Raw genomic sequence first — 18,908 nt, forward strand, 5'->3', positions numbered from 1 at the left:
CACTTATGTTGGGGAAGGAGCAAGGGTTGGGGGATGGCATCTGTGGCCAGGCATCAACTTCTACCTCTATAATGTTTGAGTATGGGTTCTGGCCGGGCGCGGTGGCTCACGCTTGTAATCCTAGCACTCTGGGAGGCCGAGGTGGGTGGATCATTTGAGCTCAGGAGTTCGAGACCAGCCTGAGCAAGAGCGAGACCCCGTCTCTACTAAAAATAGAAAGAAATTATACGGACAGCTGAAAATATACATAGAAAAAAATTAGCCGGGTATGGTGGCGTATGCCTGTAGTCCCAGCTACTTGGGAGGCTGAGGCAGGAGGATCGCTTCAGCCCAAGAACTTGAGGTTGCTGTGAGCTAGGCTGACACCACGGCACTCTAGCCCAGGCAACAGAGCAAAACTCTGTCTTAAAAAAAAAAAAAATGAGTCTGGATTCTTTGAATCATCCAAATCTGAGTTCAAATCCCATCTCTGCTATTTACTACCTACGTGATCTTTCTCAGCCTCACTTTTCTCACCTGCAAAATGGTAACAATGACATTTGCTTTAGGAGGGCTATAAAGATCAAACTAAATGGGCATGAAGGACGGTCTCAGTGTTAGACACACAGCGAGTGTTCAATAAATGGCAGCGATTAGCAGCAAAGGCAATGTTCATATTTTTGTCAGAATTGCCCCAAGCCCCATTTACTCATACTTCATCCTTCTTCTTCAACGTTTCTTAGAACTCTCAGTCTGAAAATAGCTCCTTAGATTTGTTCCATTTTAAAAAGGTCTTGAACCCTTGAGTTTGGGCAAACCCCTTCAGTGGGTGAAATCAGCTCAGGTACAGGGACTCAGTGCTGGAAATATCTAGTGGGTGGTTTTCATCAAAACAGGCCAGTAAAGCAAGTCCCTGGAGGAAGTGCAGGTGGGAGAAGTGGGTGAGGAATTCCCTGGCAGGTGGTTATCAGGACCACACCAAGTCCCTGGGGCAGGTTGGGGGCCCTTATAAAGGTTCCAGAAGTGGCTGCCTGTGCTCAGCCAGCTCTCCTAGGGTCCAGCGTGCTACCTCTGGTAAGTGGGAACACATCCGTTCTCCTGGGACCTGCTGGGCCCATTCCTTCTCCTCTAACTGCCTCGAGCCGCTAGGTCAAGCTCCTCTTCTGTCCTTGGGTAATCGGGGAAGTGACATAAGCCTCCTGACAATTATGGAAATGTCACATTAATTGTTACCTAGGAAGTTCGATGTCCATTGCACACCACTGCTGAGCATGACTTATTTCCTGATTCTGGGTTTGCCTCCCCAGCAAGAGGATTTTTCTCATTGAAGTAAAAATTCTTTAGAGCTCCAGCATTTTGTAGCAGTTCTGAGCCCCCTATAAAGATTTCTCATGCCCTATTCTGCCTTTGGGCCCTACCAGCAAGCTTTCAGCTCTGCATTTCGGTTTCCAGACGCAGGTGTGTTGAATATGTATTCTATGCTATGCAGCTCGCATGCCCCACTATGCTGGTTGCCACCTCTCCACCCTCAGGCCTGTACTTCCCACTTGTAATCACTAGCTTCGAAGATGAGAAATGCTGCCTGCAAAAGCCAGAGACATCAGAGCTGGGGAGGCCTCAGAGAACTTCCAGACCAGCAACCTCCAAATAAGTCCAGAGAAGGCAGATTTCCCAGATGTGTGCTTGGTGAGGGGCAGGTTTGGCTCTAGAACCTATGCCTGAGCGTTCTTGACTAGTCCTATCTCCTTTGAGCCAGGCTGCCCCTTGGGTCCTTTACCTCTCAGTTCTTCATGGGGATGCTGGGACCACTTTCTTACAGCCACATTGATGACTTGCCTTAGCATCCCACAGGGATGGAGTCAGGGTGGAGTGGGGATTTGAGCTCAGACTTCTGCATTCCTGGTACACCCTCTCTCCAGCCCCATCGCCAACACACCATGACACTTCTTTCTAGGAAAGAGCCTGCTCTCATGCCCCTCCATCCATTATCTGAGGTAGCCAGTTGACATTGCCCAGATCTAGCAGCTAAGACTGCATGCTTTGACCTTGTAAAATATCTAGGCTACCTTTTTATCCTCAGCTCAATGCTCCATCTTATTTCCTGATAAAACCAAGAAATAAATTATATATTCAGGTAAGTAAGGTGGTGATGGGAGGATGAAGGAATATAGGAAATCCAAATAGCATAGAAGAATGAAGAAAGAGAGAGAGAAAGATCACAATGGGTGTGTGTGAATTAATCCATTAATCAATTTGAGGCTGCTAATCCTTAGCTGTTGGAGGAAAACCCTCCTCTAGGAATCAGGAGGGAGGAGGGGTAGAGGAGCCCTTCTTATGGCGCCCCTATGCGGTTTCCTTCAGGCTCACCTGTTCCTGGAGCAATGTCTTCCCAGCAGCAGCAGCAGCAGCAGTGCCCACCCCAGAAGGCCCAGCAGCAGCAGGTGAAGCAGCCCTGTCAGCCACCCCCTGTCAAATGCCAAGAGACGTGTGTACCCAAAACCAAGGACCCACATGCACCCCAGGCCAAGAAGCAATGCCCACCCAAGGGCACAGCCATTCCAGCCCAGCAGAAGTGTCCCTCAGCCCAGCAAGCCCCCAAGAGTAAACAGAAGTGAGGATGGCCTGGAGATCATCACCTGTCCACCATCCAGGCTGCCAGATGGATGGAGCCTTCTCTTCTTCCTGCTCCTCTTTTCTCCAGCTCCAGGATCTGCCTCCATCTCCCTCTTCCTCCCTCTCCCCCTTCCTCCTGCTCAGGGTGCAATGAAGCATTGTAAGGCTTTCTTCCCATCGAAGTCCCCATCACACACACCACCTTGGCCCCAAGGCTTCTTCTATACCCCACCCTGATGCTCTCCCGGGTAGGAATGAGAGTGACCTCATCCTCTCCAATCTCCGGCCTGGCCATGACTAAGGCCCCTCCTTGTCCCAAAGCAAGGAAAGTATCAAGACTTCTTCTGGGGCCCTACCCTGATGAGTGGGGACACCAGAGGCTAATGCACAGCTTCTGCATCATTCCCTTCCCCAATGCCCCCTCTTTGGGCTTCTCTCTTGTTTTCTCCACTAATAAATCTGTGATTCATGTAATAAACTTATCTGTTTCTTGAACTGATGGTCCCTGCCCACTTTCAGCACCATTCTGTGATCCATTCATCCATTCGGAGGGAAGATTTTGGTAAGCGAGTATGCAAGTGCGCGAGTGCCCCGGAGTTCAGGGAGTCGCCCTTGCACTAATGGGGGGGGGTCAGATCCTGACACATCTCAGGTAAAGGTACACAAATGATTTGAGTGCTACAAAACACTTCTACAAACATGTGCAAGTGACTTTTTCATGTATTTGTTTATTTATGTTCATTCATTTATGCATCAACTCACCCTCATTCTCTCACTTATCTACTCACTCATTTAACGCTTAGCAAGTTCTAGTATGAGCTTAGTTTTCCATTCTGCTGTGTTGGTTTTCCAGAGCTATCCTGAGACAATCTATCCTGTCTCTCAAAGTCAAAGTTGTTTTCTTACACAGGGAAATGTTGTATCAGGATAGCCACAGATGGAGAGTTCGTGCAAAGTACACAAGGATTGGTTCTGTCAGTTAGTCTAACTGCACAGCTTATGAAAGAAGTCTTATTTGTACAGCAGGCTTCCTGACCTTCCTGACTCTAGTGTGAGACTGGCTGCATGTGCCAGAAAGAGGCAGCAAACCTCTCAGATACGAAGAGAGATTGAGTCTTTGAAGGAGAGCATCTAGGTGGGAAGGAGCAGATAAACAAAGCTAGATTTTCTCCTTTTGAGGTTTATTCTTCTCTTGGGATTTACTCCCTGAATCCTAGTCACCACCATAGACAATGTCAATAATAAATTGCTTTCTCATTTAACACACTGACTTGAAAAGGAACTAATAACCATCTTCTCTATTTTCCCTTAAAATCAACATCCATGGTTGATATTTCCAAGTAGTAATTACTTAAAACTCAGTGGATACAGACATTAACCAGGAAAGTCAAAGTATTGTAAAAACAATTAAGATTCAAAGGGAATGCTTATAACCCTAAGAATTCTTTGACAGCATTTCTGTGGCCCAATCCCTATATCCTGGAATAACTGCCCCCTGTCAACTAGAAAGGGTAGTATGTCTCAGCAGTCACCTTCCTGGCTGCCATTCATCTAAGTCCTAGCCAGTTCCTTGGTTACACTGTTTTTGAATATCATTTCCATGTCCCCCAGGAAAGCCCTAGCAAGGCCTCTCACAGAGGTTTGGGTTCCAAGGATGACAGATTTGCATAGTCTTCAGCTAATTGGCCAGACTGGTGATTAAAACAACGAATGCCTCTGCTGTGGTCTGTGTCTCAGGTTATTAACTCATTGGAGAGAGGGAGACACCCCTGCCTTCCACACCAGTGGCCAAGGACAAAGTCTCATCTCTCTGTGAATATGTGATGACCTACTCCCCTCATTAAAAAATGCTTTTATGTAACTCCACCTTCAGAGGTTCGCAGAGCAACATTGACTTATATCAAATCCCATCCACATATGTGCTGAGATGAGGTAATTTGTTCATTCCTGGTTCCCCCTCACATAAAGTAAGATAATGTCAGCATACAAAGGACATTATGCCTCACTTGGTTCAACTTCTTAGCTGACTGAAGAGAAAACTTACAAGCTCTCCCACAATTCCTATACATTAAAGTGTAAAAACTCATGGACTACTCCAAAATTTCCCTACAAGATCCAAAACACATCACAATCTGGCAACACCAGATAGATAACTCACTTAGCCCCAAATATACCATTCAATTTTGATGCCTCTATTTTTTTGATTCATGCTACTCCTTCTGTCTATAATGTTAGTTTTTCACTTTGCTGTCTAGGGGATCCTCTCAGTTTTAAAAGTTTAGTTCAAATATTTTATTGAGCCTCACTTAACACTTTAGAAAGAACCAATACCTCCCATAAGCTCTCATGACACTTCGTACAAATTTTTATTATTAATGTAATTATTATAATTATTTTATTAATTATAATTATTTTATTAATTATTAGTGTAATTATTATAATTATTTTATTAAGCCTAAAATTACTTGTGTATTATAATTCACTTTTATGCATTTAATTTACCTATTAAATTATGAGCCCTGGAAGCACAGGGGTCTTGTTGATCTCACTATCCCAAAAGGCACAATGTTTGGCTTTTCAAGAGCACAGGAGAAAGAACCTCTGTTTCTGAGTGGAATAAGACAACTTATGGCAAGCCATCCATCTAGTGTACATCTAGACCAAATTTGTAAATTTTCTGCACACATCTGGGGACCCTATGACTCCTCCAGACAGAGAAGAACCTCAGAGAGCTGAGCCAAAAAGTGTTTGCCCTGGGGTAGTTTGCTCATTCTGGGCATGAGCAGAAGAATAAAAACCTGAGCTTCTCACTGTGGAGGACCATTGCTGGGGACAGAGAAATCAGGAGAGTTTACGAATGCTTTGAGGGCCTTCAACCAAATGGTTGACTTTCCACTCAGAAAATTTAATGAATTCTGGGAATGGTCAGGTCAGGACACTAAATACCTAAGCAGAAAGTCTCTGAAAAGTACAGTGGAGTTTTTAGTAGGTTTATGAGACTATGAATGGAGTTTGCAACCTGCCAGGGGGAGGGGCTCTGGGGAATATACCCGACAGAGAATTTAAAACTGTCAGGTCAGGCGAAAGTCTGATTTGTAAGATAAAAATCAAAACAGTGGTCATCGTTGGGGAGAGTACTGACTGGAGGGGGCTGTGATGCAGCTTTCTGGGATTCTGGAAAAGTCCTCAATCTTGTGGGCGGTGGTTACCTGAGTGCATATGCATATCAAAAAAACACTGAGCTGATTTGCGCATTTTTCTTTTTGTTAGTTTAACCTCAACAAAAATAGAAATGCCATTAAAACAGTGTCAATTATCTTAAATAAATTTAATGAAAGATATGACATTTATATCAAAGATATAAAATATTATTGAGAGAAAATAAAAGAGAACTAACAAATGAAGCGATCTGCCACATTCTAAAGATGATTTGGTAGAGATATCAGTGATCTTTAAACTGACCTAACATACGCAAATCAAAAGGAAATTGTGATACCACTACATAATCCAGCATATTGGCTAAAATTAAAAAGACACAATACCAGGTGTGGATCAGTAGGAACTTTCGTAAACTGCTGATGGGAATATGAATTGCACAACCGTTACAGGACACTATTGGGCAGTATTTTCTAAAGTTGAGCATATGCATTCCATTCCAGCAATTTCACTCTTTATTGTATACACACTGGAAATGCATACATATGATTGCTAAAACATATGTATATTTTTAGTAGCAGTATTTGTAGTAACCTCAATTAAAAATACCCCAAATATCCACTAACAGTAGGATGGATAAATAAATTGTGATATTTTTATGCAATGGGACGCCACAAAACAATGAGATTAGACAAACTACACTGCATAACGTGGATGAATTTTACAAACATAATCTTGAAAGAAAAAGCAAGCAGACATTAAAAGCACATACCATGTGATTCCATTTATTTATGTTAAGTCAGAATTAAGTCAGAAGGTGAGCTTTACAGGAGTCTGGCAAAGTTTGTGCCTTTATCTGGGAACTAATTAGACAGATGTGGTCACTTTGTGAAAATTCATTGAGCTGTATGCATTTTCCTTTTTTTAAAAAAAAAGGTTATATAAATTTAGAAACTACTCAGACAATATGCCATCCTGATTGACTTAACAAACGATTTTTTTTCACTATTAATAAATCATCTCTTTCTGTGCATACATCACCAGTTTATTAACTCATCATATATTCAAACCCCCTCCACAACATATCAATAAAATTAAGACATTTCTGTTCTTCTGAGGAAAGGAGAATATATTTTCAAAGCCTCTAAACACTGCAGTGGGGGAGGGATAGCTCACCACACCCTCCTCCACTGTCCTTCCTTCTCAGCATCTCACTTGCCTAGAAAATTCTCTCCACCCCAGAAACAAAACAATGCCCCTGATCCAGGTTTATTATACAAACCCGGTTGGCTCAAATTCCCTGCCACCTCCTTTTCTGGCCGGGAGGCCCTCAAAGGCAATGTGAGCAGGACTGGGCATCTGCACTAGAGCTGCTCTGACGTTCAGTTTCCTTAGCAAAAGGAGCAAGAGCTCCGCAGTCAGACTGAACAGAGCTGAATCCCAGCTGCCCCATCTCCTAGCTGTGTGATCGCATCCAGGCATATGTGAAGGGCTGCAATGGTTTGATTATGATTATTTGTATCATTTTTGTGAGGATTGGCAATAATATCTAGAAGGTGTCTGGATATAATATGTTTACTAAATGATTGGTCTTATCATCATTTACAGCTGGAGAAGGTAACTGCCAAAGCATTAAGTAAGGATATTTCTCTGCCTCAAAGATGCCTATTTACCCAGGTCTTTTCACCCTGGCCCAGGAATCTACACTAAGGTGTAATGGTTATCTGTTTCCCAGCCTGGGGAGAGGTCTGGATTGGGAAAGAGCAGACTTGGGTTCTGGTTCTGGCTCTCCTACTATATAGACCTGTGACCTTGAGCAAGTTCCTTAACTTAACCTCAGTTCTTTATCTATAAAATAAGAGGTTGGGTTGGATGCTTTCTTCTTGTGCTAAAATTAGGTGGATCCCTGAATTCTTTGGGGCTTTTGTATTTTTGTGGGTCCTGTTCCCTACCCCACCTTCTCCACCACCATGGGGGCTGATCTGGTGATTTCCCAATAAGCAGAGTACATGTGTTTGGAGCATGAGCAAAGCCCAGAGAATGAGTGAATGAGTGAATAAATGAATGAAGACCAAATTCCATGAATAATTTCAGACTGTAGTAACCAGAAAATCTAAAAAGAAGTGGCGGCTGTGGGTTTTAGGTGATTTTTTAAAATATTTATCTTGAATTACACAGATGAGCAGGGGAAGGGCGAGGGCAGTGAAGGAGGACCAGGATATGCCACCCCAAAGTGTGCCACTTGGCATAAAGATTATTTTCACTGGAGGCACTTAAGAATCAGCAGATACTTGAAGGGTTTTCTGCCCTCCCCTTATCTGCCTAAAAGCAGAGCCCAGTTTTCCCTTTGTGACGTGGTGAACATTTCTCCCCTCTCCTGACCAGGGTGAGGACAGCAACTCTCATCACAGGACACGCAGAGCCCTGGAAGGAAGATGAGTCTGTAGGAACAAACCTTACCAGAATAACCCTTATCTTCCATTAGTTCCCCATATATTTCTACTCACTTTCCCACAATGTATCATCTCTTGAAGCCCAAACCCTCTAAGTGCCCATCAATACATGAATGGATTAATAAAGTGTGATATGTGTACTATGGAGTTCTACTCAGCCTCAAAGAAACAATGGTGATCTAGCACCTCTTGTGTTATCCTGGATGGAGCTGGAGCCCATTTGACTAAGTGAAGGATCACAAGAATGGAAAAACAATCACCACATGTACTCACCATAAAATTGGTATTAACTGGTCAACACTTATGTGCACATATGGTAGCAACATTCATTGGGTGTTGGGCAGGTGGGAGGGGGAAAGAGGGGATGGGTATACTCACACCTAATAGGTATGGTGTGCACCATCTAGGGAATGGACACGCTCGAAGCTCTGACTCAGGTGGGACAAAGACAATACATGTAACCTAAACATTTGTACCCCCGTAATAAGCTAAAATAAAAAATAAATAAAATAAAATAAATAAAAAGAAGGGTATATAAGCTCTCTGAGCCTAATTACCTCTTTAGGTTTTCACTTCTTTTCTGTGAAGCTCCTATGCATGTAAAAATATTAAAATCAATAAAAATGTTATGCCTTTTCTCCTGTTGATATTTTTGTCAGTTAAATTTGCAGGCCCCCATCGCTGAAACTAAGAGTGTAGAGGAACAGTTTTCCCTCCTCAACAGCAGAAAGCTATACTTTGTTATTACTTTGGGACTCCAAAGGTCATAATTCGGCCCCGCCAGAAGCTCCTTGGAGGTAGGAAGTATGGACCTTCAACCCACCAAAGTCTCCCTACCATGCGCACGCCCAGGAAGGTGACACAGGATCATGTTCCGGCTCCAGGCTACTGGCTCCAGGACCAGCCCTGCCAAGCCAGCCTGAGCCTGTCCTTTGATGATTCTCTGGCTGGGAGGGTGAGGTTCAAGGGTGTGTGGAAGCACTTAACCTTCCTTGGCCGGGACTTAATTGCTTCCCAAGGCTCCCAATATCCTCAGGCCAAACACCCACATCCATCAGCATCTAGTTGCATCAATATCAATGTCTACCCAGACACCTTAGCACACACCTGTACCTCCTTCCACCGGGAGGAGTGCACAGAACTGGGACTCTCCAGTTGGAATCAGGTCCTGGAATTGAGATATTCTGTCCAAGCAGTGATATGCAATCATGATTTTATCTGGGGACTTTTTAAAAATCAACTGATTGAATAAAACTCTGTAATGGAGGCAAGACATGGATTTTTTTTTTTAAGATGCCAGATGATACCAATTGCATTCAAGTTTTTTTTAAAAAAAAGCCATTGTGTTTAGAGTTCAGTGTTTCCCAACTTGTTTGATCATAAAAACCACCTGATGCACACTTTAGAAATGCAGATCCCCAGGCCCTGCCCTTAGCTATTTCTGTCATTAGGAGGGAGAGGTTGTTATTTTTAGCAAGCATCCCAAGTGATTATTATGCTTAGGTCAGTTGGGGAAACACTCCCACTGGTGGGGATTGGATTCCAGAAGCACACAGAATGTTGTCTGTGTCCCTACTATACTTTGCAAAGCTGGGACTTCATGTTTGAGATTTGACTGTCTTTAAGCAAATATGTGTTAAATGAGTGACTTATTGACTACTTCAAAAATGAAGAAAATGATGGAATTTTCTGCATCACTGGAGATGAGTTTCTAATAATATATGTAGTTCAGACCCTAAGGAGATGAACACTTGATATTTATTATCCATCTACTATGTTCTAATCACTATAGTAGTTGTTTTACATATGTAATCTTATTTAATAACACACCAAAAGCAAATATTGCAGGTAAGATAAACCGAGATTCATAAAGCCTTCAGAGTCACAGTGCTGGATTTGCATGTTGGCCCTGACACTTATTTGCCATGTAAACTTGGGCAAGTGACTTAATTTTTACTCTTCAGAATCTACATCTATAGAATGTGGGTTTAATGATCTGTCCCTTGCACTGCTCTTGTGAGGATTAGTGTCTGACACTTTGTAGGAACTAATTAAATGGTAGCTGTCATTATTGACAAACTTTGCCAGTATCACACAGCACAGCTAGTAAGGACCAGAATCAGGATTTGAACCCAGGACTTTATGTTTCCCAACCTGTGATCTACAGAGGCCACTCTGGAGTGTAATGAAGTTTGCTTTCAAAGGTGGACCAGAAACTGAGCAGGCACAGCTGAACAAACAAGAGAAGGGACCAAGAACTACACAAACAGTAGCCACCTCCAGTGGAGTTTCGGATTCTCTGTAGAAAACTTTCAGCCACGTGCTTGTGCCTGTGCCCCCTCAACAGCACAGGGGCAGTGAGTGACCAGGGGGAGAGCACACCAGTCTGAACCATCCCAGGCTCCAGTACCCTCTGTTTAAAAATGTATCTGTCCGTGTCTCTTGAGCACCTATACTCAGAGAAACTCTATCCAGAATGGATGATAGACAATCGATCAGCTAGGATGTGTGAGAGTTCCAGGGCCCAGTCAGTTTCTCTCCTAAGACTAGCCTGCTGGCTGACAGAGTGTCTGCTAGTATTGAGAAGCAATATAGCATGCCTGTCAAGGGACTGGATCCTGGCATATCAGACCTTTATGACCTCTTGGGAGAGTTACTTAATGCTTCTCTGCCTCAGTTTCCTTACGTAGGGCATAGCCAGATCATTGCGTGATCACCAATAACTTTATCCACCTCCTGTGCCCCAGCTCATATAAAGCATGCACTGTGAAGTCATGGTCCCTGTCCAGTGACGCAAGGTATAACTTGGTAAACATGTAAACCTGAAAGTGAAGTGAAAAAAATGAGGGGAAATAAAACAATTACAAAGGCCAAGAATGTTGTTCCACTGAGGAAGGATGCCCTGCCCTTGGGTCATCTCTCTCTCTCTCTCTCTCTCTCTCTCACACACACACACACACACACACACACACACACACACACACACACTGACAGACAGACATGCACACAGAGTGAGCGGAAAAAAGGGAAACTCACAGTCAATGGGAAGTTTTATCTGATTTCAAGCAGAAGAAGAGGAAAGAATGAGACGAATTAGCACGAATTATTATTTAAGACATATTTAGCCCATCCATCCTAACAAGTTTTGAACCATCATTTCATGTAATCTTTACAACAATCCTGTGAAGTAGAATGCGAAGTTCTGCTTTTAAAGATAAGGACATTAAAGTGCAGAAAGACTAGGCAACTTGCTCAAGATTATCCAACCAATAAAGGCTTTGAAACAACTGGGCCAGACATTAAGCCTCAGTCCTTTCCTTTCCACCCGCCTCAAGCGAGAGAAGCCAGGTTTCAATTTGTATTCATCCCTCCAGGGAGTGGGAGGAAAGAGGAGAGGAAGAGGCATGGTGCCTAGGGAGCTAGTGCAGTGGAGATGGAATCGGGAATCCCAGGTTTGGTCCGATTCTGATGCTGAACAAGCCATGAATCCGCGAATGAGTCCTTCCCCACTGCACCTGTCTCTTCCCTCTCTGTGGGATGAGGGCAGGGTAGAGATCTCTGTCTGCGGGATGAGGGCTGGTATAACTCCCCGGCACTATGATTTCATGTCCTCTCTCCACCTCTGCACCTACCCTTGCAAACTTAGCTTTTCCTGCCTGCTAGCCCAAAGTGTTCAGGAGGCTCCTAACACTCAGGATCTGGTGTTTCTTCTTCTTTTTTCTGCTCCTTCTCAGAGGGGACCCTGTGTGTTATACCTTTTTTTTTTAAATCATCATGGCCTGAATTGAGCAGCTGACACTCTGGTGTCCCTAGATGCTTGAGGTGATTGGGGAAGGGGGAAGGTAAAAATCTCTTATTACTGTATGTTTGTACTCGGAAGCTGGGTTCAGAGTATCCAGGGCCTGAGACAAGCTGGGTGGCACCAAAGGACAGAGGAGCAGGAGGTAGGTTCCTCCGGGGCTGAGAATCCTACCCACACAGCATCAGATTCTGCCTGGAGCCTCCTGTCTCAGGAGCTCCTGAGATGGGATTTGAAGAGCGAGGCCTGGGCCCAAGCCTAGAGCAGAGCGGAAGTGAGGAGAGAGGCCCAGAGCCCAGGTGTGGTGGTGGCACTGGCACCAGCCCAGGGCAAGGTGGGGCACTAAAGAGGCTGACAATGGAGCAGACGGGTGGGGTGGCAGCAGAAGCATCCTCTGTCCTTTGCTGAGCCCTCTTGTCCCTTCTCGGGCAACCCCAAAAGCTCCAGCACAAGGGAATGTTTCTCTTACTATGAACTTCTCAGCAGTTCTCAAAGCAATCCCTGAGCCTCTCTTTACAAATAATGCCATTCACTGTTTCACCCATTCATTCATTCATCCAGCCAGTCAGTCAGTCTGTAATTGCCCCTCATCCACAGCTCCTACACGCCAGGCACCGTGTGAGGATGGGGATGGATGTGGACGAATGGCTGTGGGGACACAGTGGGGGCTGACCCTGGACTCAAGTTCATGGGAGGTGGCCCAGCTGTGGGGCCAGCAGGTGCTCCACAAACACCTGCTGTTTGGGGAGTGGATGGGTGAGATGAAGAGGAGGAACCATCCACACACCTGAGTTTTAAGGGTGATTTGGATTTTCCCAAGGTCACACCTAGTAACAGATTATGTGTTGAGTGCAGCTTTGAATCAGTGACCTCAGTTTCACGTTATGTTGATCATGGGAAATCACTGGTGTGAACATTCAGGGAACCCCAGAAAAGAGAAGTCCCATGGCAGGGAGAGCTTCAGAATCTGCCCCTCATGGAGGGAAGGCATACCTGGGCAGGTGCTCGGGGTCTGGTCATCTGCTGCTATGCCCAGTGTCTTCACTGGTCAGCCACCAAGGCCCTGTCACTATGCCACCCTGACACCTCCCCCAAAGTCAAAGCAACTCAGGTTCAAAACAGACATGTTGGCATTTGGCCTTTTCCCTCCTCTCTTGGACCCTGGTCCACTGAGTGATAAAAAACTGAAAATTTTCCACCTTTGCCAGTTCATGCCCCTCCTGTTTTTAGGCAGAGCTAGAAACACCTACTGTTTATCCCAGAGCCATTTCAGATGTTAAATAGCTTTATTCCTACTTAAGAGGATTCATCTTGGCCACAGGTAAGGGCACACCCACAAGGCAAGGCTCCTTGTCTCCTGCCATGGCTGCTCAGGCACGGCCTTGCCAGAACCATGGGTGTACCCAGCTGTCGGCCAGGAAGGCTAAGCTCCTCTTTCTGCCTTTAATCACTTTCCCGCCTGGGCTTACTTTCCTCCATAGACATTAGGAAGTAGCAAGGGACTAAAACAAAGGAGAATGTAGGATTTTTGTGTAGAATTCTTTTCCTCCTGCGGTTTATTGGTTGACCTTGGGTGAGTTATTTCACCTCTTGTGGCCTCAGATTCCCAATCATCCCTTGAGGAGAATAGACTAAAGGCTCTCCAAGATCCACAGTCTCAGTGGCTCTGAGCAGCGCTGTTTCTCTCACTATGAGGAGTTCCAGGTCTTTCGGAACAATGGGCTTCCTCCTCAGAAGCTTCTCAAATAACATGACTGGCACATGTCAGGTACCCCATTAATATTTGTTGGATGAATGAGGAAACAAACAGTACTGGGGGAACACCGTTGGTTTGAGTAAGCATACTCTGCCCTCAGAAAGCCCCCAGGAGACCCAGAGCCAGAGAGAGGAGGAAAACCTTGCAGACAGCAGGATCTCCAGGTGTCAGGGGCGGAGCTGGAAGCGGGCAAGACGTGGGGGGAATTCAGCATTGAAGATTCCATGACTGGCAGACTGAGGGGAGGTAGTTAGAAAACGCTTCTGGTTTTGGGGGGTGGAGGAGGCAATCTAGCCCTGTTAGAAAGGAGGAAAGGGCCATAGTCAGATGGCTGGGTGGAGTGGAGGGAAAAGGTTATCCCAGGAAAGGGATTAGTCCTTTTAAATCCCTGAAGTAGGAGAGGGGTAAAGGTGTGGTTGGTGAAAGCAAAGCAGGTTTTCCCAGATTAGCAACCAGTCAGGAAGGGGTGGGGCTGGGGCGGGGGGTGGGGTGGCATTAAGCAAATTATTCTGCAAGTGTGTGGTTCCATGGAGTTAGGAGAAAGATGGGGGAAGTGAATGGAGGTCTTAGACGCCCAGACGAGGAGTCTATTATCAGTCAATCCCGTTATGTCTAGCTTGTGCCTTCACTAAGGTGCCCGCCTGGGCTCCTCTGCTCCCTTTCTCTTCCCAGCTGTTCATGGCCCTACCATTCTACCCCACAGAATGGGGACAACAGTGTCAATGTCAAAGACAGCAGGTGACAAGGCCTCAAAAGGACTCTGATTCCTCCAGGGTTAACTCATTAAATCCTCCAGGAAGCCTGCTGCTCCCCAGCACAAGCCCTGCACCTGGGTCTGAGCAGGAGGGTGGCAGTGAGGATTAGATCCAGGTGACATCATTGTCAGCTAGCCGGGCCAAAAAATATCAGGTGGGTGGTTTTCATCACAAAAGCTGAGCCAACGGGTGACTGTGGGGGGGAGCGTGAATCATGGGTGACAGGTGAAGAATGAAAACAGAGCGCCTGGGCAATACTATTTCCTTGAGGCAGGGCTCATCCATCCTATAAAAGCCAGCTGGTCATTGCCTTCACACCAGACCCAAGCGACCAGACAGCTCGTTCTTCTGTGTGTACCCGGTGAGTCTCTGATTGCAACCAATCTGGAATTCTTATTTATTTTTTTCCTTATTGGAAGCTGGACAAAGGCAAGCATGTATAAGACGGTTGATGCAAGGTATCAGTTAGAGTTAGAGAGTAGAGGAAAGTCTTCACTTTAAGGAAAAGCACAGTTTGGGTTTGAAGGGACCTTAGGGATGGTTGGGTTGGCCAGCTCAGCGGACAGCCATTGGACTGGGGTGGGGCAGGGGCAGGAGACAGGCCTGTCCCCACCAGGAGCTCGGCTCCCCACCATAGCAGGGCTAGGCCACAGGCTCAGGCCCAGAGCACTCTCAGCAACACCACAATCTCCTCTGGTAGATACTTACAGAAATTCTCATTCATTAGACAGATCTCCACTGAGCACTTCTTATATTTAAGGCAGCACACTAGGCACTTTGGGTAAATCAGACCAACATGAAACCTACTCAACAAACTTACAACCTAGCAGGGAAGGCAATAGATGCACTTAAAGTGATGACATGTGAAGTAGATAGTGGCTGGCATGGGGAGGAAGGGGCAGGGAAGGGCTGTGCAGTTTTGGGGAACAGTGCTCCAGAAGAGTCTCCTAGTGGGGCAGGAGATGTGAGCTATGGTGGAGGAGTATTTGGACAAGCAGAGGTGGGAAAGAAAGCATTCGGAGGGGACTATGTGAGGAAATACCAGGAGCAAAATCATTGGGGTTGGGATTAATATAGAGCCATCCTGTAAGTCACAGGGCATTCTATGAAGTATGAGGAGTGAATAGACTTCAGTACTTCCTATGATGCCACTTTCCAAAAGGCTTAATATGTGGACCTCAAGTCCCTCCCAGAAGCAAGCTTTCTTAGGGCATTTTTCAATGAGGGATATAACATGTCTGGGGACAAAAGGGAGCCAAGGAATGAACCCCACTGAAATAGACCAGAACAAATTGCCTTTCAACTCCTCCTCTTGAAAAGGCCCAGAAATTATCAAAGATTATTTTACTTTCCAATGTAGTGGGACAGTGAGGGGATAAGAAAGGCTCTCTCCTTTAAAAGGGGCCTGAAATTAAATCTGTCATTGAACTTAACTTCTTCCCTGTTTAATTGAATCACTGAGTCATCTTTTCTGTCCCTAGAGAAAGCCACTGCTGAAGCATGAGTTCCCAGCAGCAGAAGCAGCCCTGCGCCCCACCCCCTCAACCTCAGCAGCAGCAGGTGAAACAGCCTTGCCAGCCTCCACCCCAGGAGCCATGTGCCACCAAAATCAAGGAGCCCTGCCACCCCAAGGTGCCTGAGCCCTGTCATCCCAAGGTGCCTGAGCCCTGCCACCCCAAGGTGCCTGAGCCCTGTCATCCCAAGGTGCCTGAGCCTTGCCCCTCAACGGTCACTCCAGCACCAGCCCAGCAGAAGACAAAGCAGAAGTGATGTGGTCCACAGCCATGCCCTTGAGGAGCTGACCACCGGATGCTGAGCCCCCATCCCACTATGCTCATTAGGCCCATTTGCCTGTTGACCTTGCAGTTAGCATGCTGTCACCCTGAGTCATAATCCCTCCCTCTTTGCACCTCAAAAAAGATGTCTTTTACCCTCACTCTGGAGGGTTCCTGAGCTTGTGAATAAGGCAGAAATTCTCACTGGGTGAGCTGGTCTTCCAGTTGCTCAGGGTTCATCTGAAGAGGGGTTTGGGGAGGGATCAGGTGAATATTCCCTGTTCTTCCCCCAATAAATAACTTTTAACTCCATGCCTGGTTGTGTGTGTCACTGGCTGACTCAACTTTCATTGCTCTCTCAGTGTGAAGCAAGAACTAACACAGTGAGGGCTGGTTGTGAGGTCTGTAGTCAGAAGGTACCCGATCCTGGCACTGAGAATGTGTGTGTGTGTGTGTGTGTGTGTGTGTGTGTGTGTGTGTGTACATGGGGCTGCTGTACCTGCAGAACATTCTGGGGTTGGCTATGGGAGCGCGTTTAAGGCCACCCAGAGTCTGTTATTTTAGGCAGCCACAGCTAGAACAGGGCTCCCTTCTTTCACCTGAGTGAGCCACACCTGAATTTAGATGGTGCCTGCTTTGAGTCATCATCTCTGACTCTGAATCCTTGCCCTCAAATTATCTTTATTTTGTTTGGTTGATTTCTTTCTACAAAATTATTCCAAAGAAATTTTACTTGTACCTATTCCAACCTGATTATCTGTTCTTCACTCGTCCTCCCTTTCTGATGCCACCAACACATAGAGCCAGACACTTAAACAGTCACACTCACAGAGGGACAGGCTCCTATACACATTCATGTGCATATAGATATTCATACCACACACATATACATACACATACTGATTTAATCATCGTAGTCTTTTTCTTTCATTGCGTGCCCACTGTGAAGACACCTAATGCTGTAGCAGGAAGGAGAGTAGAATCCACAGAGACTGTCCCAGGAGAACCCTAAGAGAGATGATCTTCACCCTTTCCCATACAAACATACACTGTTACAAAAGCACACATGCTCTTCTCTCTTTCTCTCTCCACACACACACACACACACGCACACACACGCACACACACACACGGTGCTTCTCTAAGTAAAACATAAAAGCAAATGTATCAAATGAAAAAGAAAAAGATCAGAAAAGTTCAAGCAGATTTCAGAAGGAAGAGAGATTAATACAGATAAGACAAAAAATCAGCATAAAGTTGAGGAAGAGCAGGTCATTAAGATATATTATTTAATAATAAAATGTCAGGGTGTAAGAAAACTTAAGAAGCACCTAGTGCAGCCCATTCATTTTCCAGATAAACAAACTGATATCCAGCAAGGGGAAGATAATTAGATACAAGATAATTGGAATAATTAGATACCTAGAAATCACGTTTCTGGATTACACCCAGAGTCCTCTGGGTCTTTCCCCTGCAGCCCTTTCTTTCTGATTTCACTGGTGACCAGCAGGTTTGAAAAGCTTTATTGAACAGATCTGGTATACTAGGGAACAGGCTCCCAAGGATAAGAAGGCAACATAACTTTTCAGAGGGGCTGAGGTGGTCCGTGGGGAGTAAACCCCCATTTCTTGGCAAGATGGATGGTTTATGATATCAAAGCAGCATGAGGCATGAGACAGCAGCATCTGCACCATGCCAGCATTTCAGATAGGTTTGGAAAGAGCTCAGAGATGTTTGGAAACTGTAAGTCAAAAATTGTCCAATAGAATTTTGCAACTTGCTGAGTAGTTGTCAGACTGGCAGGGGAGAATGACATCACTTGGGTCTGTAAGGTATGCATGTGTTGAGGTGAGTTCAAATTGTTGCTCATGGGCACAATGGAAAGTGTCTAATACCTCTAGGAGGCAGCCCTGCATGGGGACTCTGGCAGGAGGCACACAGCTGTTAGGGGTAAAAGTCAAGGGACCATCTTGGAAGGGAGTTGACCAAAATGAATCAAAATCTTTAAACATCTGTATGCCCTCCACATTCATGTACAAAAATATTTATTTATTAGGATGATCATTTCAACTTATATACAATACAAAAAAGCTGGAAATACGTTATTGTGTATCTAAGTGATGTAATATACTGTGATCATAAAATTATCATATTTAGTCATACGGAAAAATGCTCAGACAATATCAAGATCATGTAAAATATTATGACAGGTAACACATAATTACATCTTTGTACAAAAAATTGGCAGTAAATACAGTAAAACATAAACAGAGGCTATGTTTGGTTGGTGAGTAAAAGGTATTGTTTATTTTATTCTTTGAATATCCCTCTATTCTAAATATTTTCTACTCTATAAACTGAAGTAGCATTTATTTATCACACTTCTTTACATGTTTAAAAAAATTAAAGCAGTCTGAAATGTTGATGAGCTGGAGGAAAAATGTTTGTCCAGAACCTTCCGGAAACCCTGCAACAGTTTCCAGTCCAAAGGTCAAAGTGCAGGGGGAAGGGTGGGAGTGCAGCCTGTTTTTTTGTGGTATTCCACATAAAATTTTAAATTTTACAGTGGGAAACCTCCAATAATACCACTCCCTCCAGCTCACTCCCAAAGCCTCCAATGTT

The 18,908-nt window shown here is 45.0% G+C and overlaps 2 protein-coding genes across 2 annotated transcripts; both read left to right on the top strand.

The window, feature by feature from the left end:
* The first annotated feature begins 1,030 nt into the window (after positions 1-1,030).
* On the top strand, positions 1,031-2,677 carry SPRR4 (small proline rich protein 4). The gene is made up of 2 exons (XM_045546347.1): positions 1,031-1,053; positions 2,341-2,677. The coding sequence occupies exon 2, from the start codon at positions 2,361-2,363 to the stop codon at positions 2,592-2,594; it is 234 nt and encodes a 77-aa protein (XP_045402303.1). The 5' UTR covers positions 1,031-1,053; positions 2,341-2,360; the 3' UTR covers positions 2,595-2,677.
* A 12,150-nt stretch (positions 2,678-14,827) lies between these two features.
* On the top strand, positions 14,828-16,598 carry LOC123634617 (cornifin-A). Its single transcript, XM_045546348.1, has 2 exons — positions 14,828-14,872; positions 15,993-16,598. The coding sequence occupies exon 2, from the start codon at positions 16,012-16,014 to the stop codon at positions 16,279-16,281; it is 270 nt and encodes an 89-aa protein (XP_045402304.1). The 5' UTR covers positions 14,828-14,872; positions 15,993-16,011; the 3' UTR covers positions 16,282-16,598.
* Positions 16,599-18,908: the final 2,310 nt, after the last annotated feature.

This window comes from Lemur catta, chromosome 3 (assembly GCF_020740605.2).
Source record: "Lemur catta isolate mLemCat1 chromosome 3, mLemCat1.pri, whole genome shotgun sequence".
Taxonomy (NCBI): Eukaryota; Metazoa; Chordata; class Mammalia; order Primates; family Lemuridae; genus Lemur; species Lemur catta.